A 26,288-nucleotide genomic window follows, 5' to 3' on the forward strand; every position below is an offset into this window, starting at 1 on the left:
GAAGTGGAAAACTTGACAATCTCACGTTAGCATCTCCAGTCTCTTCTCAAATATTGGAGAATGTGACTCTCCCCGTGGAAACTCTGGATATTTTTCACCTGACTGCAGGGTTGCTGCAAGGGTGATCCTTCAAGGCCATGGTCTCTCTGACCTTTATGTGATGTGTTGCTGTCTTCTGTCCGCTGGTCCACTTCGTAAATCTATTTCAGAGTTTGGATGAAGTTCAGAACCTGGTGTTCACTTCGAGGTTGGATCCGGCCAAAGCCTCTATCCCGGAAAGTCTCTTTTTTGCAAGATGGGTTTGAAGCCGGCCTGGGAGTTTTCGCTCAAAGGCCAGATTTCAGCTCTAAATCACTTCCTGGTTCGTGGCTTTGCCTCAAACCTGCTTTTTCTAAGATTTCTTAAGTCCATAAGGCTTAAGAGGCCTCCTAAGTAGTACCTTTCCCTACTTGGGATCTGTCTGGTGCTTCGAGCCCTTTGTGAACCACCATTTGAACATTTACTGGAGGTTCATATCAAGTTTCTTACCTTCAAGACGGTTTTCCGGGTGCCTATCGCCTCTGCTAGTTGAGTAGGTGTGATCCGAGCTCTCTCTTTCTCTCCGGAATTCACCTTTTTCATCGCGACTAGGTGGTCCTGCACACCAAGCCTTCTTTTTTGCCTAAGGTTTTTTCTGGTGCTGCAATTACCAACCTATTGTCCTACCGGGGTTTTATCATTTTCCTACGTCGGATCTGGAAAGAATGTGACATCTCCTAGATGTTGGAAGATCCCTGAAAATCTGTTTTCAGATGACTCAGGGATTAGATCCTTAGATCTATGTGTATTCTTTCATGGCGCTAACAGGGGTTGTGCTGTCTCAGGACCCTCTTTGGCCTGATGGCTAACGTATACAATCAGGTTGGCTTATCAATCCAAAGGGATTCCCCTTAGTTTCCCTTTCAAGGCTCGTGCCTCTAGAGCTATGACGACCTCCTGGGCTGAAAGAGCAGCCGCCTCACCTGAAGACATCTGCAAAACTGCTGCTTGGTCTTCCTTACATACTTTTATCAAGCATTGTAGGCTGGACGTATTCTCATCATCTGAAGCTGCTTTGGGCGTAAGGTGCTACAAGCTGTGGCCTGCTGAGTTCCCACCCTTTGTTGTTTGCAGGGGTCTTGCTATATCCCACTTGTAAGTACTGCCACTATACGAAGGGAAAAACAGTAATTTTACTTACCGTAAATTCCTTTTTTCTTAGTATAGTGGCAGTACTGGCTTTCCCTCCGCTTTCAAATAGATAAAATTCTATGCATCATTCGGTCTCCGTTTTTTGGTTCTTTTGTATTACTGGTGAGTGTCTCTGAGTTACAGCTTATATGGAGGCAGCAGGCGGAGCACAGCATTTAAATTCTAAAGAAGGGGGAGCTTCTTGTCCAGAATCCTAAGGAACATCCCACTTGTAAGTACTGCCACTATACTAAGAAAAAAGGAATTTACGGTAAGTAAAATTACTGTTTTTCCACCTCCCTGAACTACCTGGGGGTGTAGGTAAATAAAGAACTCGCTCAACATTAGCAAGCAACGTCTCTACCAATTATTAGCTGAGAGCAGAAGGGACCTGGAGGACTGGTCATGGCTGCACTTCTCTTGGCTTGGCAGGGTGGGGCTCATTAAAATGAACCTCTGTACATATCTCAGACACTAATGATTTCCATTCCCAACGCGTTCTTAACATCTTTTGGTTTTGAGGTTCATATGGTGCAAAACTAAGCCACGCATTGAGCTTGAGGTCCTCATGATGCTAAAGATCTGGTGAGGGTGGGGGGGAGGGTCTAGCCATACAGGATTTCAATCTTTACTACCGAGCGAGTCATTTCTAGAGGGTGGTTGAATGGTCTAAACAGTTTTTATTTTTTTTATTTTATAAAAAACGTGGAGGGTATACAGGTAGGCAGACTGATGGTTGCTGTGCCATGGATGGACACTGGTCACGGAAACAGACCTGTGGCCCCCCTTCCCACCCTCCTTTTATGGGTGGGGTCTCTGGTCGCTCACTACTTTCTTTTCTTCTCTTTTCTCTTATGCCCTCTCTGCAAGCATACTTGTAATTCTTATAATGTACAAATGCGCTATGAGAACTTGTGAAGATGATATATACTACTTTAAAGACTGTCTTGGCTCACGATGATACTGCAAACCTTGTAAGGATTCTTTGACATACTTTGTGTCTAGTATATGTTTCTGTTAAAATGTGCAATTGCATCATGCCATGACAATGTATTTTTGCATTGATGTCAAATACTTTGAGTCTGTTATGGCTACTTATGCTTTCTGCACAATGTAAAAAGCCTGCAGAGACAGGCTATAGACACCAGAACCACTACATTAAGCTGCAGTGGTTCTGAGTACTATAGTGTCCCTTTAATGTGAGGTAAATTCGAGATTAGTGCCACAAATAATATACTAGATTAGGATGATGGGCTCTGGCTGCAGTCTGGTGTAGAACAGTTTGTAACTGTGGTCACAAAAGTCAATGTTCTGGGGGAACGTGAAGCCACTCCATATTTTTTGTTTTTGGGCCCTTTGCACAGCTCAAGGTCTGGGCCTGACGGTGAGTATGCCCATAAGTCCACCCACATGTTCCATCCATGAGTTTGCTCACAGGGAGTGGAGTGTGTAGGGGGATGTGTTACGTGTTAGTGTAGAGGATCTAAAGTGTGGGCTTATGGAATGTAGTGTATAAGGATACTTTACTGCTCTCCCCTGCCCCACAGTGATCACCCGGCCCCCTTTCTTGTAGTACTCCCCTGTCTCCTAGTGCTCTCTCCTACCTGTCCCTTAGTGGTCCCTCCTCTCCCCCCTCCTCAGTGGTCTCTACTCTCCTCCCCTAGTGTACTCTTTCCCCCAACATCCCTTCTTTCCATTAGTGATCTCTCCTCTGCTCCCCCCCCCTTTTTCATTAGTGGTCTTTCCTCTCCCCTTTTCATATTAGTGGTCTCTCCCCTCACCCTTAGTGGTCTCTTCCTCCACCCCCTCTCTTACTTAGCGGTCACCCACCCATAGATGTCTCTCCTACCCTGTGTAGTGTGGCCGAGGTCCGGTCTGCTGTACAGGAGTTTCTGTTACCTGTACCCGGCCGGACTGACCCCTAAGGGGCACCCTAGGCGACTGCCTGAGTCGCCAATAGGAAGTGTCGGCCCTGTATATACACTAAAACTGCTTCATTAAGTTAAAAGATTTTGGTGCTTACACTGTCCTTTTAGACCAAACCCACTATATCCTTATTTTAATATTCTTTTGTGCTTCTTCTCATTTGTGAAAAACACTGTTTTAGATTAGAAACAGGCAGAAACAAAGTAGAATTTTAAATGAATTTATTGCCAGTTTATACATAAAACTCTAATCCAAGATGATGTATAAAATAACCTTTCTTAAGCAAATTCTGTATATAGAAGAATGGTAAAGATCTGATAATACTTATAATGGACGATATAAAGTTGCTGCAGTAGACTGTAAACAATATCATTGTTAGAGCAGAAGAGATCCAATGCGTAATAAAATACTGCCTGTAGCCACACTTTATTCCAAATCATACCATGAGAATTCCCATTCCAAAAAAGTTCTGGAATGGAAATTGGAAACCGCTTTGCACCAGGCACAGTACAGCACCAAATAATCTGGTGCTAGAGTCCCTAAAACCTGTTTAACATATATTTGGACTTGTAGTGTAAACACAATGGTTTATTGGTTTGACATGATAATGGCAGGTTTTAGATGAAACTAGTGAAGATGATAAGGTGCTGAATTGGGAATATTCCAGTTCCCTTGTCAGTTGGAATAAGAAGAGTATAGCAACAAACTGGGAATATGGAGGTGGATAAGAAAAATCAATATTGAAATACAAAATGGTGGAAAACAATGATGCTTTGATCTCAGGCTGACTTGACTCTTTGTATGTAGAGCCAATGATATCACTCTCCATTAAAGGTGGTAAGTTGTACTTATCCTGTCTTTCCTTCTAGGATTGAAGTAGTGGCCTCTACATCAAACAGGGAGTGGAAAACGTCCTACTCTCACGCTCAAAGTCTTACAAAGTATCAAGATCATATTGATCTCTGTATTGTGGGCTTATGCACTATAAACTGATCTAATATATGAATATATAGACAGTTATGTGATGCTGATATGTCTGGTTTGGCAGGGTAACAATGGTGGGACTGGTGATATAGAAAATATAGTATGAGCAGCTATGGCACATGTGACAATTGTTGGAAATTCAATATACATTTTAAATTTAAAGATAAAAAAGTAGTTAAACTGGTAATATAGCCGACCTGAAAATCTTTTCCAGTTTAGCTATTTTGGACTTCAATTTCAAAGTCACCTTGAATTCACTTACAATCTCACTTAAGCGAATCACCCTGTAAGTGTTCCAAGGGGCTGATTCAGACTCTTGCTTCATACTGTTTTACACACAACTTAACTAAAGATTGAGCATTTGAATAGCATGCCTCCCAACATTACTTATTGTAGAGGTGTGAGCAGGGTTGTGGTAAGGGGCAGGCTGTAGATGACAATAATAACTTATGTAATTTTAAAACATGAACAATGCATCTTATTTACACAGATTGATTTCTAAACACATTTACTGTAGTTTACAGACACATTAATGGGAGTATTATTGCTGTGGAGTTCTGTTATACATGTAGACATACCAACACTATGGAGCTTCCAGAAAATAGAAACCAGATAGAAAACAGGGATTTGGGGCCAAAATAGGGAATGCCCCTTTTAAATAGGGAGATATGATATAGTAAAATCTTACACACCATTGGTTGGCACAGCTTCCTCTCCTTCACAACATCAAAAACAACCTAGCTTTGTGGCTATGGTGCAGGCAGTAAGTGTTTTGGGGCCCTTAACACTTTGAAGGTCTGTGCATTTTGGCCAGGCCTAGAGTAATAGTAATAATAATTCTTTCCAACAACATTTTTGGTCTTTTCAATACCACCATCTAAACAGAATTGGGAAATCTGTAACTCCTGAATTGTAAGAGGTCCATGAGCACTAGCTTGTAGATGACTGCAATAAAGTGCAAATGCTGCATTGTATTTCTAATTCGAGCCACATATATGGAACAGTACAAACCCAACTCAATGTCATCATTGCAACTTATAAAACAATCTAAATTGAGAATTGTCAGATTGTACCAGGCATGTGTGGCATACAAACCTATACTGGGTCTTTGTTGCATCATGACCTAAAAGGCCATTATCAGGATACAATGGTAGGGTTAAATAAAAGGCTCTCAGGTTTGATACAAAACTCTTGAGAATTTGCTAGTTTCCAGTTTTTGAATCTGCCGAACTCCATTGTATCTTTTACACAATGAGCTATTCTGGGGTTATCAAGTACATATGGTGTATCATTATCGAACATGGAGTTCTGCTCTCCTTGGTCTGACATTTTCAGTCTGTGTCCATGCATCGTCAGAAGTTATTTACTGTATCCAAGGATGTATTCTCCAATACCAATAAAATAAACAACTTGGGCTATGCCAAAAAGCGGGGCTATAACTAGGGCCCGGCAGACAGCCCCCTTCATGAAAGCAGAGGGACCCTCATTGATCCATATCTTCCTGTGGAAAAAAAACAGGAGAAAGTGTAAGATGAGTGATCAACTTGATGTTTGCAAACAATTCAGAATTCTGTTTTTTTATTTTATAAAACAAGCACACCAACATGTTCCAGTAAAATATTCTCAATGCATTGACCAACGCATAGTTAGGATTGGCCAATATATAAAATCCTACGTTTAGTTTTTTTATCCATTTAGTTAGCAAAGGGAAAAGTTTGCCAAAAACACAAATTTTACCACGTTAGTAATAAGATGAAAGTTCACATCAAAATATGAACAGGTATTGTAGGAGCTTATCAAATGGGAAAAAGGTCCCTGTAGATATTTTTTTATGCACTCCTACTCATATTTAATTTCACAAGCGCCAGTTCAGAAAAGCACATTTTGCATACGACTGTTGCAAGTCATATAACTCCCTTTTAGGGCTCAGTTAACTGTTATTGCTACAGTGGAACCTCAGAACTCGAACTGACCTGTTCTCAAACAATTCTCAGTACCTGAACACATCACACTGCATTCACCTCTATGGTAATCTCGTTGGTACCTCATTAGTATGACACTTTGCCATCCCGTTCTGTTAGGAAACCGCTCTATTCTCTAAACAAACAGCTCCATTTTGTCAGCAGAGCTCAATTCTGCCAGCAAAAGCTCAATTCCGTCAGCAGAGCTCAATTCCGTCAGCAGAGCTCCATTCTGCCAGCAAACCGCTCCATTCTATCAACAGAGCTCCATCCTGTCAGCAAACAGCTCCATTTAGTCTTCAAATAGAGTTCCATTCTGTCAGCATACAGCTCTAGTCAGTCTTCAAATAGAGCTCCATTCAGTCTGCAAAAACTCACCATAGGTCCCAAGGATATTAGCCAACCCAGGAGGAAAATTATGAGAACGACAGTTGAAGAAAGAAATTATTTTAAAACATGAAAGCGGTGTCCGTGCCTCTGATATAGGAACAGTTTGGTATGGCCAAATCTACAATTTTGTACCATATAAAAAAAAAAGACACCATGAAAGGAGCCAATGTTGCTAGAGGGCTGAAAGCGATTACAAAACAAAGAAGCCATACACCAGAAGAAGTAGAAAAATTGTTATGGATATAAATAAATGAAAAACAGTTATCCGGTGATAGCATATCAGAGGCAATAATTTGTGAAAAAGCAAGACGTGCATGCTGATCTTGTGACAAACACCCCTGAAACGATTGCAGAGAATGAGGTTTTCAAGGCGTTTTCAAGGCAAGTAGAGGGTGGTTTGAAAAGTTTAAAAGGAGAAGTGGCATACACAGTGTGGTGAGACATGGTGAAGCTTCCAGTGCTAACAAAGATGGGACTGAGAAATTTGTTGTGGAATTTAAAGCCTACGTAGAGGCTGAGGAATTTGTTCCCCAACAAGTGTTTAATTGTGATGAGACAGGCCTGTTTAGGAAGAAAATGCCAAAGAGGACCTACATAACAAAGGAAGATAAATCATTGCCAGGACACAAGCCAATAAAGGACAGGTTAACCCTGTTGTTGGGTGGGAATGCGGGTGGGGATTTTAAATTGAAGCCTTTGCTAGTCTACAACTCTGAGAACCCGAGGGTATTTAAGAAAAACCATGTACTGAAAGGCAAATTGCAGGTGATGTGGAGGGCTAACAGCAAAGCTTGGGTAACCAGACAATTTTTTATTGAGTGGGTTCATCAGGTGTTTGGGCCAAGTGTTAAAAAATACCTACAAGAATAAAACTTACCTGTCAAGTGTCAGGAATGTTAGGGGATCCTACACGCTGAATGCAAAAACTAATAATGTACACCGGACCTTAGGATGGCCATACTAAAACTACACACACAAAGAATAGTCAATAACGAGCCGAGGTCAGGGGTACCAGAAATCAGGATCAACGAGAATGCAATAGCCAAGGTCAAAGGAACACAGAAGGAGGAATAGTCAAACAAAGCCAAAGAAGAAGAATACAAGAATACCAATACAAGATACGCGCTCTTGGGTCTATCAAGAACCACAACAGGGCAATGAGTCTCTCCCTGATTTCTCTTTAAATACAGTTTTCAATTAGGCAGGTAACCACGCCCCAAAATGTTCTTGTTCGAACACCTTGGTGGGCTGTGGCGTTCTTAGCGTCATGACGTCGGCGCTCATTAGCTGCGTCATAAAAGAGGCGGAGTTATTGCAACTGGCGTGAAAAACGCTGAGAACAAGTTGAGAGTTGGTAGGAGTGTCCCTAGTACCCTGCAATGTGACGTCAGCCTGTGACATGCCCCTGACTGATACACTAGGTATGACATCAAGGCTCTGCTTTTTATGGATAATGCTCCTGCTCACCCTCCAGGATTGGAGGACGAATTAATGGAGGAGTTCCGTTTTATTACTGTGAAGATTTTGCCCCCCAATACAACTCCTCTTATCCAGCCTATGGACCAGCAAGTAATTTCAAACTTTAAGAAGCTTTACACCAAAGCACTGTTCCAAAGGTGTTTTGAAGTAACCTCAGATACAGAGCTAGCCCTTAGTTCAGGAAAAATAATTTTCATATCCTACATAGATAAAGCATGGAGGGATGTGTCTTATAGGACCATGAACTCAGCCTGGAGGAAATTGTGGCAAGAGGCTGTCCCTAAAAGAGTCTATGACGGTATTGAACAGGATGTTCCTGTTGTTGATGATATTGTGTCTCTGGGGAAATCAATGGGCTTGGAGGTGAATGATGAAGATGTGAAGGAGTTAGTGGAGGATCACCAGAACGAACTCACCACAGAAGAATTCCAAGACTTTCAGAGGGAGCAGCAAAAGAGGGCATCTGGGGAATTGTCTTGAGAGGAGGAGGAGGAAGGGAGGGAAAATGTTCATAGTTCACTGATGAAAGAAATTTGGTTGAAGTGCAAAATTTTGTTGAAAAATATCACCCTGATAAAGCTGCTGTAAGTCAAGCCACAAACATGTTCAATGATAATGCTATGTCTCACTTTAGACACATTTTAAAACATAGGCAACAGCAAGTCTCAATAGACAAATATTTAGTGAAGAAAAGGTCCAGTGAGCCTCAATCAGGTTTGAAACGATCAAGAAGCTATTGTAATTACGGAAGGCGACTTCCCATCCAAACAATGATATCTCTTCTCTTTTCCACTTACGCCATCAACTTTCATCATTACAGGTGAAGTGAAGTGACATTTTCATTTCATTTACTGTATATTGTGTTTACAGTATTATTTTATTTCTATGTGATTTTATGCATGTAAGGCATTATTAAACAGTAACATTTTTGTAAAAATGCTGTAATTTTGGGGGTCTGGAGCAGATTAATCAAATTTACATTAATTCCTAAGAGAAATGTTGATTCAGTTCTCGAACAAATTGGAACTTGAACAGCCTTCTTGAACGGATTAAGTTCGAGTTCCGAGGTTCCACTGTATTTTGAGGCTATAGGTTCCCAACCTGTGGGAAGCAAGCCTCTGTAACATATTCAGCCTCACCTTGCGGCATTTGCGCTCAGTGACCATGCGTCTGTATACCTGACTCCTGCAACATGTTGATGGACGCCAGCCACTGCGGATTCACGCCAAATTATAGCCCCACGTCAATGACGATGTCAGCGTGCGTGTGACGTCACGCGGGAGACGCATGCACACGTTCTGGGGTCAAAGGCTGATTTTTGGCCAATCAGAGCTGAAATAGGCTTATTTAAACTTCAATGATATACAGTTTGTCAGAAAACATTCCATACCTATCAAGGAGAGATTATCATCCTTGTGCTGAAAATCCCCCACTCGACTTATACTCGAGTCAAGGTCTATATTATGGCAACTTACATTGCCATAATACAGACAAGGACCGCCGGGCTCATAACAAGCCCGGCGGTCCTGTTGGGGGCTGGCAGAGAGCTGTTACTTACCTTTCCTGCATCTCCTGTCAGCTCCCTTCTCTCACCTCTGTTCCGGTCAGCTTCCTTCTCCTCCACTGTAAATCTTGCGAGAGCCGCGGGGTCAGAGCGTTGCCACTGGTTACCGTGGCAATGCTCCGCGCGACAGTCACGCCGCAAGACTTACAATGGGAGCTGACCGGAACGGAGGTGAGAGAAGGGAGCTGACAGGAGCTGCAGGAAAGGTACGTAACAGCTCTCTGCCAGCCCCCCTCCCTGGCCAGCTAACAAGCAGGGAGGGGGGACGAAAATAAATATAAATAATAATAACAAAAATAATATTACAATAAAAAAATTTGTAATTATTAAAATTACAAATTTTTTAAATAATAAAATAAAAAATAATACTAAAATAAAAAAATGTAAATATTAAAATTTAACAATTTAAAATAATAAAAATGCCCCCCCCCCACCCAGTTCACACACACTACACACACACTCATACAAACACACACTCTGCATTATATACACACACTCATACACACACACTCTGCATTATATACACACACACATTCATACAAACACACACACTGCATTATATACACACACACTCATAAAAACACACACACTCCGCATTATATACACACAGAGTGTGCATTTGTATGAGTGTGTGTGTGTGTATATAATGCAGAGTGTCTGTTTGTATGAGTGTGTGTGTATAATGCAGATTGCATTATACACACACACTCATACAAACAATCTGCATTATACACACACACTCATACAAACACACACACTGCATTATATACACACACTCATACAAACACACACTCTGCATTATACACACACACTCATACAGAGTGTGTGTGTTTGTATGAGTGTGTGTGTATATAATTATAAAAATCACAGAATTTCATAGCCCCAAGTTTTACCCTCGACTTATCCATGAGGCATAGCATATTTCACAATTGTTGGTCACAAAACTGCACTTGACTTATACATGAGATCGACTTATACACGAGTATATACGGTATGTATGTAGTGTTTGTATCTGTATGTCTGTCAGTGTGTCTGTGGCACTATGTGTGGCAGTGTTTGTGTCTGTGTGTCTGCGCATCTGTGTATGTGTTAGTGTTTATATCTGTGTGTCTGTATGTCTACATGTGTGTCAGTGTGTGTTTCTGTCCCAGGTTAACCCATACCTGGCACAGTCCACAATTCCATTGTACACGTCTTCTCCTAATCCCTTCTTCAGCGTCTGAATCCGAGTCTTCAACACTATTGGAATGAGAGAATGAACAGATTACCAGACATGTGATTATTGATACATGAAATAATAATTTATATATGGTTCAATGAATGATCATTCGTACGCGGTCTGGTTGAGGATCATGGAAATTACAGAGCCCATGGCTACAGTCAGCTTTATGTGGCCTGCATAAAGCTGGATAATGGGTTGTTTCTTCTTCAACCTGACAAAATCTTTTCTCAACATATAATTTTTATTTCCCATATTAGTAGTTATACAATATTTAAGTATCTTAATAGGCATTTTACATACTAATACAGCAGGACTCCCCGCTTGAATTGAAATTATATATCAATGTTATGTTTTAAGGGTCTTAAAAGGGAACTGTAACACCATTTTCTTTTGCATAACTCAACAGCTAACTAAAAGAAAAAAAAAACTAAAGAGAAAATTGTGATTATATGATTATGATAACAGAACATTTTGTAGTTTTTAGATCTATGCAATGTAGAATGCTTTGAATGCACATCCTGGAATATAATGCAGACTATTGAGACTATCACAATGCATGCTTATGTCTTGAAGTTGCATGCAGATATAAGTCTCCGTGGAAGAAGACATCCAAACATACACATAAGGGCACCGGAGCATCACAGAAATATGTTGGTGCCTGTATATGGGAATGCTGCAGTGGTACGTTTGTTTTATACATACTGTGCTGCACTCCTTACGCCAATATACACTTGGATAATGTAGTAAGAGGAAAGGCACAAAATATAAATAAAAGTGTGAAAAACACAAGAATACGTAGTCAGGTCGAATAATAGAGGGAGTAAAAGTAGATGGAAAATAGATGCATAGTAGATTTTTTTTTAAAAATTCACAATTATGAGTAGGTAGCTCTTAAACTGGAAAGAGGGTCGCCAATCCTCTATAAATCCATAAATATACAAAGCTCACTTATATAAAGAAGATGAAAAAATTCCAGGAGCTACAATAAATAGCAATAGTAGTAAAAATTAAAGTAAAACTAAAATTAGATATAGCTCTAATCAGTATGTATCCAAGATACCTTGGATACGTATTAAGTAGAGCTATATCTAATTTTATTTTTACTACTATTGCTATTTATTGTAGCTCCTGGATTTTTTTCATCTTATTTACATAAGGGAGATTTGTATATACACTTGGATAATGTTTAGTGGGATAAGGTAAAGGTGAGCTGTCCCTATCAGAAAAAAAGTGAGAGTGTCCCTTTAAGCAAAAATGTTTAGAGGGTATCTTCTATTATATATACTACATGGTTTTCTTATAATTATGGGGCAGCATTGGGACATACAAGATTGTTGGGAGTTACTCTCCCAGGTAGCAGATCATGTTTGCATTCATTGTCCTTAATTCAGCCCCCCAATCATTATGAAGAGTCGGAGAAAGAGAGTAAGATCCTCTCTCCCCATTTCCTGTCCTGGGGTATTGGTAATTGGAGAGGGGCTGATTAATAGTGGTGGATGTAAATAAGCAGATAAATAAGCATCAGGAGTTTAGCTTCCACCCATCTCAGGCTAAGCAACAACTGCATGTCCTAGTGCTGCCCTCATATTAAAAGCCTACATTTCACAATCTCATTCTATACAGCATACTGAAAACATGATCTGGTTATTGAAATTATAACATATTATAATATCAGGTCTATCCATTTGTTTATGGAAGAGAAAATAAGTTGCCACCCACATTCTCTAGACCTTTTGCACTTTAAAAAAAAAAAAAACAATGATAACCCACCCTCTATTTGATTAATTATATCTAATTGGCTAAATAAACTAATTTATTGGGCTAAGGTAACATTCCCAGGATGTACTTGAAAACCAGAGTAATCTGAAATGTGCCTTTCCTGGCTAAATACATCAAATAGAGGGTTGGTCTGTACGACTTGATAGCCGGGACTGCAGGACTTGACCGTCAATGTTGATATATAAACAGTGCATAGCATACCACCCCAACCTTCAAAATAAAAACAAATGTATTTTTACCATCTAGTGGAGTCACCGCAACAGCAGCCACAGACCCTGCCAAACATCCAGCAAAAAATGAATGGTAGAATGGTGCCTTCTCATGGGAAGATGTCTGGCCAAGCATATTTATATTTGCAAAAAGGGGAAAGTAGATGACAGAGAATGGAACATCCCTGAAAAGAAGAAAGTGGATTTAAAAATGTCTGGGTCTCAGGTTATTTAACAGAGAAAATAAAATCCGAAAATAATGATACATCTAAGATTCATTTGTCGATTATCCTTGCCTGAGGAGTGTAGCACCAAGTCCCTTGTACACTCCCGAGATGCCCTTTGTACGTAGTAGCTCTCGGGAGATCTGTAGAGCAGAGGGCCTCTTTGAGGTGGTAGTTGACGTGTGAGGAACTGCTGTTGCTCCATCCACAGATACAACCTTCTGTGTTGCTGAATTGGAGAATTTAATGTGTTAATAAGGATCTGGTTGTCTCTAAATTTTAATGTATTAACTATCAGTGATCAGAGTATATGGCCAGATTCTCACAGTCACTTTTCAAATTATTTCATGCTCTTAAGAGTTTTTTCTATATTCAGTTCTCACACTCAGTTTCTGTGTTTCATAGTTAATGCCCATACTTAAAGAATATTTCCTAACAAGTTTGAGGGTTCCATTAGGATTAGTAGGCTAATGCAAATAGAAATCCACTATGAGAAATGGTCTTTGTAATTCCAGTATTTGTGGACCAGTTAAGACAAGGGTTTCCAACCACTCAGCTGTTGTTGGTCAATAGTCATCCACCAGCCAATTGTATTTAATTGAGAACTGACATTTGTTTTAATTGTTATTCGAAAGAAAATATTACATGTATTATAGCCTCTTCGTGTACACGTAATATCTTTTTTTTGCATCCCCTGGCTTACATTTGCTATATGGGGACAGCCATCTTTAAACCTCTTTTGTTGAAACCACAGCTTCTTTGTTAAGCATCTGTGCAAAAGGGGCTAAAGATCAAGGGTAAGCTAAGAGATTCACTAAAACATTCACGTTAACAATTTGAAGATTCAATGCAGGCAAATACTCAAGGTTTTTATTGTCCCTGTTCTCCTAACTTCCTTGTGACGGAGTCATATTTGTTGGTTTGTTGCCTGCATGTTTCTCCATGATGTTGTTTTAATATCTTACCATGAGTTCAATGTAAAAGGCTAGTCCCAGTTTATAATAAAGATTGTGAGAACCTTCCAAGCTGTAAAAGGTTAATCCTGGTGCAGGATGAAGAAGAAAAATAAATACTGTGGAACAGTGGTAAAAATTATTTACTTCAAAAGGTTTTAGATAAAGCTGATTTTTAATTTGCAATAACCTATTGGGCATTACTAATTAAACCAGCCTTTAAAACCTGCAAACAAACACCCAAATACAATACACTTACCTGGAATCCAGCACCTAGGAGAACCTTCCACACCTCAGTCGATGTCACTTCTTCCCCTCATGAGGTCCAATCAAATACTTCTTATTAAGAAACTTTTGATTAGACTGTCCTTCTTAGCTAAAAACGGATGTGGGCACTCTGAGCCGAGAATGAGGGGGGGGGGGGAGAGGGGGGATTTAAACATTCTATTTAAAATAAGGCACTTTGCTGAACAGAGGGAAGCAGAGGACATTGAAGCTTCCCCTGGCAGGCTGCCAGCCAGGGAGAAGCGCATTACATCTGCCACCAGCTTGCAGTATGCTTGCAGTGACGACAAACGTAATTGTTGCACAAGATTGATATTAGGCAACACAAACTACTGGGCTGCCTAAGTCGCGCGTGCATGGGTTGTAACAAGTCACCGGCACAAAATTGCAAATATCTCTCTATGTACAGCGTTTCAACTAGAAATGCAGGCCATAAAGATTCCTACCACTATGACCTCTTCTAAAAACAGAAGTGGTCATGGTGGTTGGAGTAACTCTTTGAGGGTCTGCTTTCTGGAGACAGTTTTCTGAGATCTCCTACAGAGACAGGTCAGTTTTCAGCTACATTACTTTGGCTCAACTAGCCAAAAGCATTAGGAAAAGGGACAGACAATGTTGCAGGACAGGTCAGGACTGAGGGACTAGTTACCCTGGTTTTCGTAACAATATTCATTATATACTAGCACACATAAATAAGACATTTTCACATCTTAAACCACTGATTTTAGACTGAACATTAATATAGAGCTTTTGGAACAAACTGCTGCGATTTCCTTTTCCGTTCATGTGATAGTCATGTGAAGTGTGTTCACGTAACTCAATCATAGAGCTCAAGTTGGAATGTTTGCAATTAGAAAGGCTAGTTGAGGTTTTCTTCCACAATATAGCAGTGCAGTGATAATTTTATGTCAGTTATTGTTTTATAATTTAAACCAAGCTATAGGAATTTTAACATATACACATTTAAACAAATGTGTTACAAAATTCAGAATATAACAACTAAACTGGAGAAACACTCCTATTTTGGTTTAATTTTGCAATTTGGTTGCCAATAGGTCAGTTACTATAATTCCCTGTTTAGTAAATATAACCCTACATTCTTCAAATTAGCTGTATTTCTATATCCGTATTTTTAATTATCTGTTAAAATCAAGTTTTTGAACAAACAAAAATAAATGGACCAACAAAACCTATCAGTGTACAAAAGCATGTTTACTCTTCACAATTACATTGCTTAACAGTCAGTTTCATTAAAAAGAAGTTGTGCTTATGCTTCCCTGCAACTCTTCAGACTTTAAAACCCACTAAAAACTCATATCTCCCAACTAAACCTGATCATCTTACCTAATCAGGCCATAAGTAGATGTTTTTTCTACCTAACTATAAATCTTTTTCTTTTTATTTGTATCAGGACTTTTCGTTTTGTGAATCTTATGACTTGTTAACCATTGAACAATCAACTTTTTTATTCTACTTTTGTGAAGATTTTGATTTTCTGTGCAGCCAAAAGGCATTGTATGGAAGAAGTCATGATTTTGAAATGTAAAAAGAAATGATCTAGGTAAGACTTTGTACTTGCACAGGTGAGTAAAAGAACAACTTTACCCAAGCGTCCCGCATCCTGCAGCTGAATTTTCAGCATCTCCATGGGAGACGTTACGATCACTTGACAGGTTCCGGCCCCACAACCAGCCAACATTTCTCTGACTAATGTCAGTTCCTTCCTGAAAATGAATGCAGTTTTAAAGGAAAATTATTAAATATATAGTCAACTATTAACCTTAAAAGTTGGCGGTTTTCGTTAAATATTTTTAGGAAACATTTCCATGTAACTAATCAGATTAAAAATGCTTTTCCATGTTTAATTAATATCGGGGTAGTTCAATATACCTAGGACTGCAGATAATTGACTAGGGAATGTAAATTTTAGGAGTAAAAAAATAAAAAAGTAAATATTCTCTAGGTCATCTAGTCTTCGAGTTTGGCTATTGTGGTCTAAATTGCAAAATTTTCTTGATAACGTATGATTTTAAGCAGCAATAGCAAACCTGAAAAATTATATTAAGCTTTGTTTCCAAATCAGTCATTTTGACCAAGATTTTGCAATTGTCTGATGAATTCTGAAGGATTAGTTAAAGGACCACTATAGGCACCCAGATCACTTCAGCTCAATGAAGTGGTCTGGGTGCCAGGTCCCTCTAGTTTTAACCCTGCAGCTAAAAACATAGCAGTTTCAGAGGAACTGCTATGTTTACATTAGGGTTAATCCAGCCTCTAGTGGCTGTCTCACTGACAGCCGCTAGAGGCGCTTCCACGCTTCTCACTGTGAAAATCACAGTGAGAAGACGCTGGTGTCCATAGGAAAGCATTGAGAAATGCTTTCCTATGGGCGGTTTGAATGCGCGCGCAGGAGGAGAGTTCCCCAGCGCCGGGGAAGCCCAGCGTTGGAGAAAGGTAAGTGGCTGAAGGGGTTTTATCCCCTACAGCCCAGCGGGAGGGGGGCCATGAGGGTGGTTTGTTTTCCTGGCACTATAGTGCTCCTTTAATGTAATTCCTTAAAAACCGGATTTTGTCTGAGTGGATGAAAGTAATCCTTTGCATTATAATATATTTTTCTTCTTTACATAATATATATATATATATATGTTTATATCTTTATTAGTTTTCTAAGAAATAAATTATCACAATCACATACAACAAAAACAATGTAAATATTACATAATGTAATTGAACCCATGCGGTTAATATCATTCTTTCACAATTATTCTCTTCAAATCAGTCAATGGCAGCTAGTTCTCAGAGGGCATCATTACCATTTTTCAGGTCCCCTGCCCCGTGCCGCTCATGGCGACCTTGCTTACCTCATCACAGCGAGCGGCGTCATCTGGTCCCTGTCTCCATACTGGCAGTGTGTCTGACGCTTTTAAATATAGTCTCCTCCTTTACTGTGTTGATTCCCTTTATGTATTTAAATGTTTCTATCATATCCCCCCCCCCGTCTCGGTTTTCCCCCAAACTATACATGTTAAGATCCTTTTACCTTACCTTGTAAGTTTTATCCTGCAATCCATGAACCAGTTTAGTAGCCCTTCTCTGAACTCTTTCTAAAGTATCAATATCCTTCTGGAGATACGGTCTCCAGTACTGCATACAAGTGAGGTCTCACCAGTGTTCTGTACAATGGCATGAGCACATCCTTCTTCCTACTGCTAATACCTCTCTATATACAACCAAGCATTCTGCTAGCATTTCCTGCTGCTCTATTACATTGTCTGCCTACCTATAAGTCATCTGAAATAATTACCCCTAAATCCCTTTCTTCAGATGTTGAGGTTAGGACTCTATCAAACATTCTGTACTCTGCCCTTGGGTTTTTACGTCCAAGGTGCATTATCTTGCACTTATCCACATTAAATGTCAGCTGCCACAACTCTGACCATTTTTCTAGTTTACCTAAATCATTTGCCATTTGGCTTATCCCTTCTGGAACAGCAACCCTGTTACATATCTTAGTATCATCAGCAAAAATACACATCTTACCATCAACACCTTCTGCAATATCACTAATAAAAAATATTAAAGAGAATGGGTCCAAGTACAGATCCCTGAGGTACCCCATTGGTTACAAGACCATGCTTTGAATATACTCCATTTACTACATCCCTCTGTTGCCTGTCACTTAGCCACTGCCTTACCCATCCAACAATATTGGAATACAAACTTAAAGATTGTAATTTATTGATAAGCCTTCTATGTGCAACAGTGTCAAAAGCATTACTGAAATCTACATAAGCAATGTCTACTGCACCTCCCTGACAGTGGCGTACACACAATCCATGGGGCCCCGGTGCGAAACTGATCTGTGGGCGCCCCCCCTCCATCCCCCGATCCGTGCTCCCCTCTCTCCCCCGATCTGTGCCTCCCCCATCCCCCTGACACATACATACATACAGACACACACACATAGACACAGACACACACATACATAGACACAGACACATACATACGGGGCCCCATGGATTGTGTGTACGTCACTGCAAACATAGACACACACACATACAGAGATACACACGTACATACAGAGACACACACACACATACATACAGAGACACACACATACATACAGAGAGACACAGACACACATACAGAGACACAGACACACATACAGAGACACACACATACAGAGACACACACACATACACAGAAACACAGACACACATACAGAGACACAGACACACATACAGAGACACACACACATACAGAGACACACACACATACACAGACACAGAAACACAGACACACACACATACACAGAAACACACACACACACACACACACAGAGAAACAGACACACACACAGAGACACACACATACAGAGACACACATACAGAGACACAAACACAGAGACACAGACACACATACATACAGAGACACACATACATACAGAGACACACACACATATATACACATACAGAGACACACACACATACATTCAGAGAAACATACACACATACACAAAATGTTTCCTACCTTGTTACTTTCCCTGGGGTCCAGTGGTGGCACAGCCTGATGGGAGTCAGAGTTCCCACTCTGACTCCCTCCTCCTCCCTCCCACGCCGGTCCTGATAGCTGGGGAGTGACCGGGCATCACTTCCTCCCAGCGATGATGTAATCACAGGGGGCCCGGTCGCGCTCTTAAAGTGCCCAGCGCTGACCGGGCCCCCTCACAAATTCACAATCCATATCCATCAGGTGGCCCTGACAGCATGGGCTACCCGATGGACCCCTCTGCAAAATGTGGCAGCAGGCCTGGTACCCGGTCGCAGGGGTCCGAAGGGCGGTAGGGCCCCCTGGAGTGCCAGGCCCGGTCGCAGCTGCGAACCCTGCGACTGCGGTATGTATGCCGCTGCTCCCTGATCTATTATTTTAGTTACCCAATCAAAAAAATCAACAAGATTAGTTTGGCATAACCTCCCTAAAGTAAACCCATGTTGTCTCTGATCTTGAAATCCATGTGATTTTAGATGTCCAACAATCCTATCATTTAACATGGTTTCCATTACTTTCTCCACTACTGAAGAAAAGCTTACTGGCCTATAGTTGCCCGACTCCTCCCTACTACCTTTTTTGTGAATGGGTACAACATTCGCTAACTTTCAAACTTCTGGGACTACTCCTGTTAACAATGATTGGTTAAATAAATCTGTTAATGGTTTTGCTAGTACACCACTAAGTTATTTTAATAACTTTGGGTGTATTCCATCAGGTCCCATTGACTTATTTGTCTTTACTTTTGACAGTTGAAATAGAACCTCTTCCTCTGTAAACTCACATGTAACAAATGACTTTCCTTCATTTTCATCTGTAAATACTGAACAAAAATATTCATTGAAGCAGTCAGCTAGACCTTTTTTTATCCTCTTCTACATACCTTCCTTCTTTTGTTTTTAATCTCACTAATCCTTGTTTTACTTTCCTTTTCTCATTTATGTATCTAAACAATGTTTTGTCCCCCTTTTTTTTCACCCGACTGTGCTATTTTCTCTTGTGTGTGTGATTTGGAAGCTCTTATAACTTGCTTAACCTCTTTCTGCCTAATCTTATAGCTCATTCTGTCTTCCTCCCTTTTTTTGGAGGGACATGGTGCATTGAAAAAGGGTTGTACCCGAAACGTCTGTTTATTATTCTGTCCTCCAATAAATTTTGGTAGCACTTTGTTTGTGCACATAGAGGCTGTGCAAAATGTTGCTATTTGTTTGATTTGTACTGTGGATTATCACTGTTTGAGCAGCCGTGATAGGCTTTGCTGCATTTGTGAGTACTATTTATGTGTGATGTTTTTTGCTATATATGGATCTTTTTATACAGTTCCACATACCTTGTTTTGTTTTTTACTATTTTGGCTACATCTGCGGAGTACCATAGTGGTTTCTTGAATTTTTTGCTTTTACTGACAAGCCTTGCAACTTTTAAATAATCCCATTTCTCTTGGACTCCATTTAAATTGTTCCAGTCTGATAATGACTCCTTTACACATATTCTAATTTTAGAAAAGTATGTTTTTCTAAAGTCTAAAACTTTTGTGTGACTCAGTCACCGTTCTTATATTAAACCACACTGACTGATGACCACTGGATCCTAAACTTTCACCTTTTAGAGACAATCACAGTAGGGAGTTTAGACTATGTGTGCTCCTGGCACAAGCAGCTGTTTTGGTTTTCCAGTTCACATCATGAAGATTAAAGTCACCCATGATGATAACTTCCCCCTTCATTGTTATTTTAGCTATTTCCTCAACTAGTAGATTATCTAACTCTTCTATTTGTCCTGGGGGCCTATAAATCACACCTACACAAGTTACTGTGTTATTACCAAATTGTAATGTAACCCAAACGGACTCTATGTTCGCCTCACTAACTTTTATTAGGCTAGATTTTATGCTATCCTTCACATACAGGGCTACTCATTCCTTTCTTGCCTTCCCTGTCTTTTCTATTTAAAGAGTACCCTGGTATTGTCATATCCCAGTCATTTTTCTCATTATACCATGTCTCAGTAACAGTGACTAAATCTACATTATCAGTTGCCATTATTGCCACAAGTTCATGGATCTTATTCCCTAAACTGCGAGCATTTGATATGACTCTAAGCTTATCATTTTTTAAACACACTTACTACAGGCACCTTCTGTCCTTGTTTTGGGGGCAATTGGATTGATGTTTTATCACCCTTTTGCACCCCCTCCTAGTTTAAATACATCCTAGCAAAACCCCTGAACTGCTCACTGAGAACATTTGTTCCCTTTTGAGAAAGATGCAAACCATCTTTTTTGTACAGTTTGTTTCCATTCCAAACAGAGCTACCATGAGAAATTAAGCCAAATTCTTGCTCCCGACTACATTCACCAAGCCACAAGTTAAAGTCCCTAATACGCATCCGCCTCTCGTTCTGAGTGTTATGCACAGGCAGAACTTCAGAGAATGACAGTGTGAAAGCAACCTACCGTATATCATTGGCAAAAACACAAAAAACGTCCTTTAACTCTGAAACCTCATTGCAAACCAAGTAATTTGTCCCTAGATGGACAAGTACATTCAATTCCCCTTCCTGCTTTGCTCGCTTAACAATATTACAAATACGTCTCCTGTCTCTGTGAGCAGTAGCTCCAGGAAGACATCTCACAAGACTATTGTCCAGCTCCTCATCTCTTATGATAGAATCCCCCAACAACAACTGCTTTTTATCAGGCCTTACCATAATACCGCTACACTCAGTGCCTGAGCTTGTCTCCACAAAACCACTACCCTCAGTGCTTGAGCCTGTCTCCACCACACCACTACACTCAGTGTCTGAGCTTGTCTCCACAACACCACTACACTCTGTGCATGAGCCTGTCTCCACAACACCACTACACTCAGTGTCTGAGCCTGTCTCCACCACACCACTACACTCAGTGTCTGAGCTTGTCTCCACAACACCACTACACTCTGTGCCTGAGCCTGTCTCCACAACACCACTACACTCAGTGTCTGAGCCTGTCTCCACCACACCACTACACTCGGTGCCTGAGCCTGTCTCCATAACACCATTACACTCTGAAAGTGCTGAAAATTAATTATGTGGAGCAACAGACTGTGCAATATGCCTTTTATTCACAACTCTAAGTCTACCAGATCCTACAGTAACCCATCTGCCATTCCTAGTATGTCTCTTTGGCAGGGGCTTTGCAAAAGTTTGTTTACCAGATAATTTACAATTCTCAGACTTCAGAAATGCAATCTCCTGCCACAATATAGAGAAATGTCTACAGATTAGACAGCATCCAAATCTCCAAAAAGTGGAACGTTAAACAAATGCATTACAACTATTACACTAAACTAAGTCTGCAATTTTAATGAGGTTTGTAATTTAAATCAAACAAACCTTAACTTTTTTTTTTATGTCCTCCTGTATACCTCAGATTACCTTGAGTTTATCTCCAGAATATCTCCAATCACACACTTTGAAGCAGCACTGAGAGGCAGCAACCTAGATATATTAGCCAAGTTAATGACCACAACCCTATATAACTCCTAAAAGCACCACCCACTAGGAATGTTTAACACCTGGGTAGGCCTCTGCTTATTTGCAAACAATAGCTAATTTAAACAGCAATCAATAGCAAACACCTAGCTAATCAAATCCAATGCCTTACCATTGTATGCCTTAGCAGTGGCATAAAGTTGAACTACATTGTCTCAGAAAGCTCACAGCTAACCTCAACCCCAAGCCAACTAATTGAATTTGTAGTACAAGCAAAACCAAATTTATCAGTTAGTTATTTTTCTGGTTACTCAGTAGGGCGGCATATTTATATAAATTTAGTTTATATCTTGAATATAATGAAAACACCTCAATAATCTCCATCAGTTCATCTATAGAATTTAACAAATCGCTTAATGCAAGTACAACATCGTCTGCATACAGGGTGATTTTAACACTCTTGCCTATAACCAAGAAGCCTCTAATCTGTTTGTTTACCCTAATTGTAACTGCCAAGAGTTCAGTTGCCATGCGGTACAGCAGTTTAACCCCTTTAGGTAGGTGTGCCTCTGGGGGCCTCCTGGCACCATAACAACTTTATTTAGATGACGTTGTTTTGATGCCTGGAGTGTACCTAATTTAGGCCAAATCGTGACATTGGAAGTCAGTTGGCAATTCTCACCAGAATTCTCTATTTAATGGGAATACCTTTTATCTGAGGTATACACTACAAACCTATATCTACCTTGAGATAGAAATTGAAATATGACACCAAGCAACTTTACATTCCCCAAACTAAAACTTACTAAAGGTTGATGTGAGTTTTAGTTCAGCATTGGCTTCACTCCAATCTGCACTACAAAACCAGCAGTTCATCAAAATTACCACATTCTCTCCAATTTAGAATTGACATACCCATCTTGGGTCAGCTTGTTTCGGAAGAAATCATTGGCTGCCAGTTTGATGGCTTTCTCCGGGGTGACAAGGGTAAGATTGACTGCTGCACCTGTGCAATATGAATAGAATGTGAAAACACAGATTTGTATTTTTTATTTTTTTGCACTTGCATATTCATTAGAAGATTTAAGGTAGTACACAGAAGCAACACTATCCAGATTGCAATATATGATGGACACTTGACAATGCCCTAGATAAATAATTTATTAGGACACTGTCAATTATTAGGACAAGATTCTAAAAGGGCCACATGCCATTTCCAGGGTAAACAATGACAGTGAAACAATGTTATGTGAATGACTAGTTGTAGAGAGAGAAAAATGATAATCAAAAATAAAAATGGGGGATAAAAAGTGGGGTTGGGGAAGAATGAGATCAACAATTGAGCTAATGCAGTTCATCAGTAACCCAGATTCTTCTCAGGGAAGAGAAAGGGACAATATACAGTTAGGTCTGGAAACATTTGGACACTGACACAATTTTGGCTCTGTACACCACCACAGTGGATTTGAGATGCAATTGAAGTGCAGACTTTCAGCTTTAGAGGGACCCTATAGGCACCAATACCACTTCAGATCATGGGAGTGGTCTGGGTGCCGTGTTCCAGGTCCCTTAACCCTGCAAAGGTAGTTATCCAGTGTCATGCCAAAGCATGATTGGCATTTGATATTGTTTTTGTACATGTTTGGATAACAATCTATTGTAGGCTTTGATCTAACACCAGGCCTAAGCCATAAAATATCTAGATAACCATCACCAGAGCTGGACATAGGATGTCGTAAAAAGGTATTGGTGCATATGCTCTGACTTTGGGTTACTCAAAAGATAACATAATTTAAGGAAATATGGAGAGGGCAATAAACTTCCAGGCCAAACCCCTCTGATGCACACAGGGGTCTATCCACTTAGAAACAACTAGTTTAAGGTATATATTGAGGTTGTTGGACTATCCAGGGAAGATTAATTTTTTTCAACAACTACTAGGAGACCTGTAACATCTAAATCTCCCACATGAATTATATATAAGGGGTAAATATATGTATTTATATATAAATATAAAAAAAGATTTCTTGTGTTTTCTCCTACTTTATTTTATGGACTGTTTTGCAATTTGTTATCTGTGTTTCTATATTTCATTTATTTCTGTATTTTTGTACAAAGCACTGTGAATCCTTTAAATTACTTAAACAGCTTGTGTCTTTGTTCTCCATGAGCTCACTCTTCTGAGGAAAGCTCAAGTAAACACGTTATAAAAAGGGTTAATTTATATATGTCTGATCAGTAAAGTAAGGTTGTGATCCTATAATTTTACTGTCTGTGGGGTAACCGAAGACGCCTGGATATAAAGTCTTGGTGGTGGCAGGAAAGTGTGTACTAGAGTGTTAGTGTAGAAGGGATTGCAGGGGTAAATTTAGTGGTTGTGGGACTAGCAACAGGTAACCGGGGGTCTTGTGTCATTAACCCATTCACTTCCACACTCTCCCCACTTTCTCGGTTGGGCCAATAGCCTATGCTGGTGACATCCAGTTTTTAAGAACTTCAATAATAACTTTTATGTGCTATCTCCACTGGTAGACAGCCAAGAGAGGGACTTCTGGGTCGTTAGGCGACTTTTGGTCACCTAACTGACGCTGGATGTCATAAAGACTTCCACCATCACCTGAATCCCCATAGGAAAGCATTGTATAATGCTTTCCTATGGGGAAATCCTAATGCGAGCGTGTCTGTCGTCGGCGCAGGAGGAGCAAAGGGGACCACGAGGGACATAAGCGCTGGATCCAGGTAAGTGACAGAAGGGTTTCTTAACCCCTTCTGCACCGTGATAGAGGGCGCGAGGGAGGAGGAAGTTACAGTGCCAGGAAAACATGTTTTCCTTGCACTACAGTTTCCCTTTAATTCCTATGAAATGTTTAGTGAATTGCAGCCATTTTCATACGCAGTCTCCTTATTTCAGGGGCTCAAATGTAATTGGACAAATTACACAATCATAAATAAAATTTTAATTTCTAAAACTTTGTTGAGAATCTACAGGGGATCTAATGTGTAAGTGTGTAAGTGAGGGGTGCAGTGTATTTGTGAGGGATGCAGTGTGTGTGATGGGTACAGTGTGTGTGAGGGGTACAGTCAGGGGCGGATTGAGAACCCTCAGGGCCCCCGGGCAAAATAAATCAAGGGCCCCCTTACAGGCCCCACCCATAGTCCGCAGCAAGCGCCACCCATGTCCTGCCTCCATGCACCGCCTCCAGCCACACCCTACACAATCTTTAGACACAAGGAACAAAAGTGCAATAATCCCTTCGAGGCCCCAGTAGAGACTACAATTGAGGGCTAATGGGCCATGGAGGGGGTCTTTCTAGCAGAGGCTATCTCAGTGTCCTTTAGAGAGTGTGTTAGAAAGAATCCCCTCCAGGCCCTATTAGAGACTACAATGGAGTCTAATAGGCTTGGAAGGGGGTCTTTCTAACAGAGGCCATCTCAGTGTCCCTGCTGGAAACAGTCGCCTCCAGGCCCCAGTAGAGACTACAATTGAGGGCTAATGGGCCATGGAGGGGGGGAGCATTCTAGCAGAGGCTATCTCAGTGTCCTTTAGAAAGTGTGTTAGAAAGAATTTCCTCCAGGTCCCATTAGCAGGGCCGGACTGGGAACTAAAATCAGCCCTGGAAAAAAATTCTATACCAGCCCAATAATGCGTCGCGCCAGCATAGTGTGCTGATATAGAGGGTGAAAAAATAACTTAAAATTGAAAACTCTTACTCCAACGAAGGAACGCATATAGGGCTTCAAAATAAACAAAAGAGCGCCTTTATTTTAAGTAGATGTACATTTGCATGTAATCAATGTTTCAGTACAACTACTTTGGCCTATTAAGGACATTTTAGTAATGATACTGAAATGCTGAATGTCTGCAGTTGCACAACTAAAAAAAATGAAGTGATTTGATTAATTTTGAAGTTCTATGGGTGCGTTCTTCACTTTGAATATGTTATTGTGCATGAGTATGCATCTAGCAACAAGACAGGGCCAATACGTGCTCATTACACACATACACACATATATGACATTTATGTGTGTATTATGCATATATAAATGTATATTACTATATGTGTAAATATTATAGGCTTAA

General features: G+C 40.3%; 1 protein-coding gene across 3 annotated transcripts in view; it reads right to left on the minus strand.

Moving 5' to 3' along the window:
• Positions 1-3,341: 3,341 nt before the first annotated feature.
• The window catches only part of SLC25A18 (solute carrier family 25 member 18), a 70,597-nt gene continuing 47,650 nt past the window's right edge, over positions 3,342-26,288 (minus strand). For 2 of the 3 annotated variants that reach the window (XM_063447646.1, XM_063447647.1), the window contains exons 5-10: positions 23,123-23,213; positions 15,791-15,909; positions 13,020-13,176; positions 12,754-12,908; positions 10,677-10,752; positions 4,411-5,620 (exon numbers count right to left, since the gene is read on the minus strand). In XM_063447646.1, the coding sequence (XP_063303716.1) occupies positions 5,479-5,620; positions 10,677-10,752; positions 12,754-12,908; positions 13,020-13,176; positions 15,791-15,909; positions 23,123-23,213 (740 nt within the window). In that variant the 3' untranslated portion in view covers positions 4,411-5,478. Of the gene's footprint in view, positions 4,367-4,410; positions 5,621-10,676; positions 10,753-12,753; positions 12,909-13,019; positions 13,177-15,790; positions 15,910-23,122; positions 23,214-26,288 lie in introns of those variants that run through there. The other variant, XR_010090431.1, reaches the window with a different exon arrangement.

This window comes from Pelobates fuscus, chromosome 3 (assembly GCF_036172605.1).
Source record: "Pelobates fuscus isolate aPelFus1 chromosome 3, aPelFus1.pri, whole genome shotgun sequence".
In the NCBI taxonomy this organism is placed as follows: domain Eukaryota; kingdom Metazoa; phylum Chordata; class Amphibia; order Anura; family Pelobatidae; genus Pelobates; species Pelobates fuscus.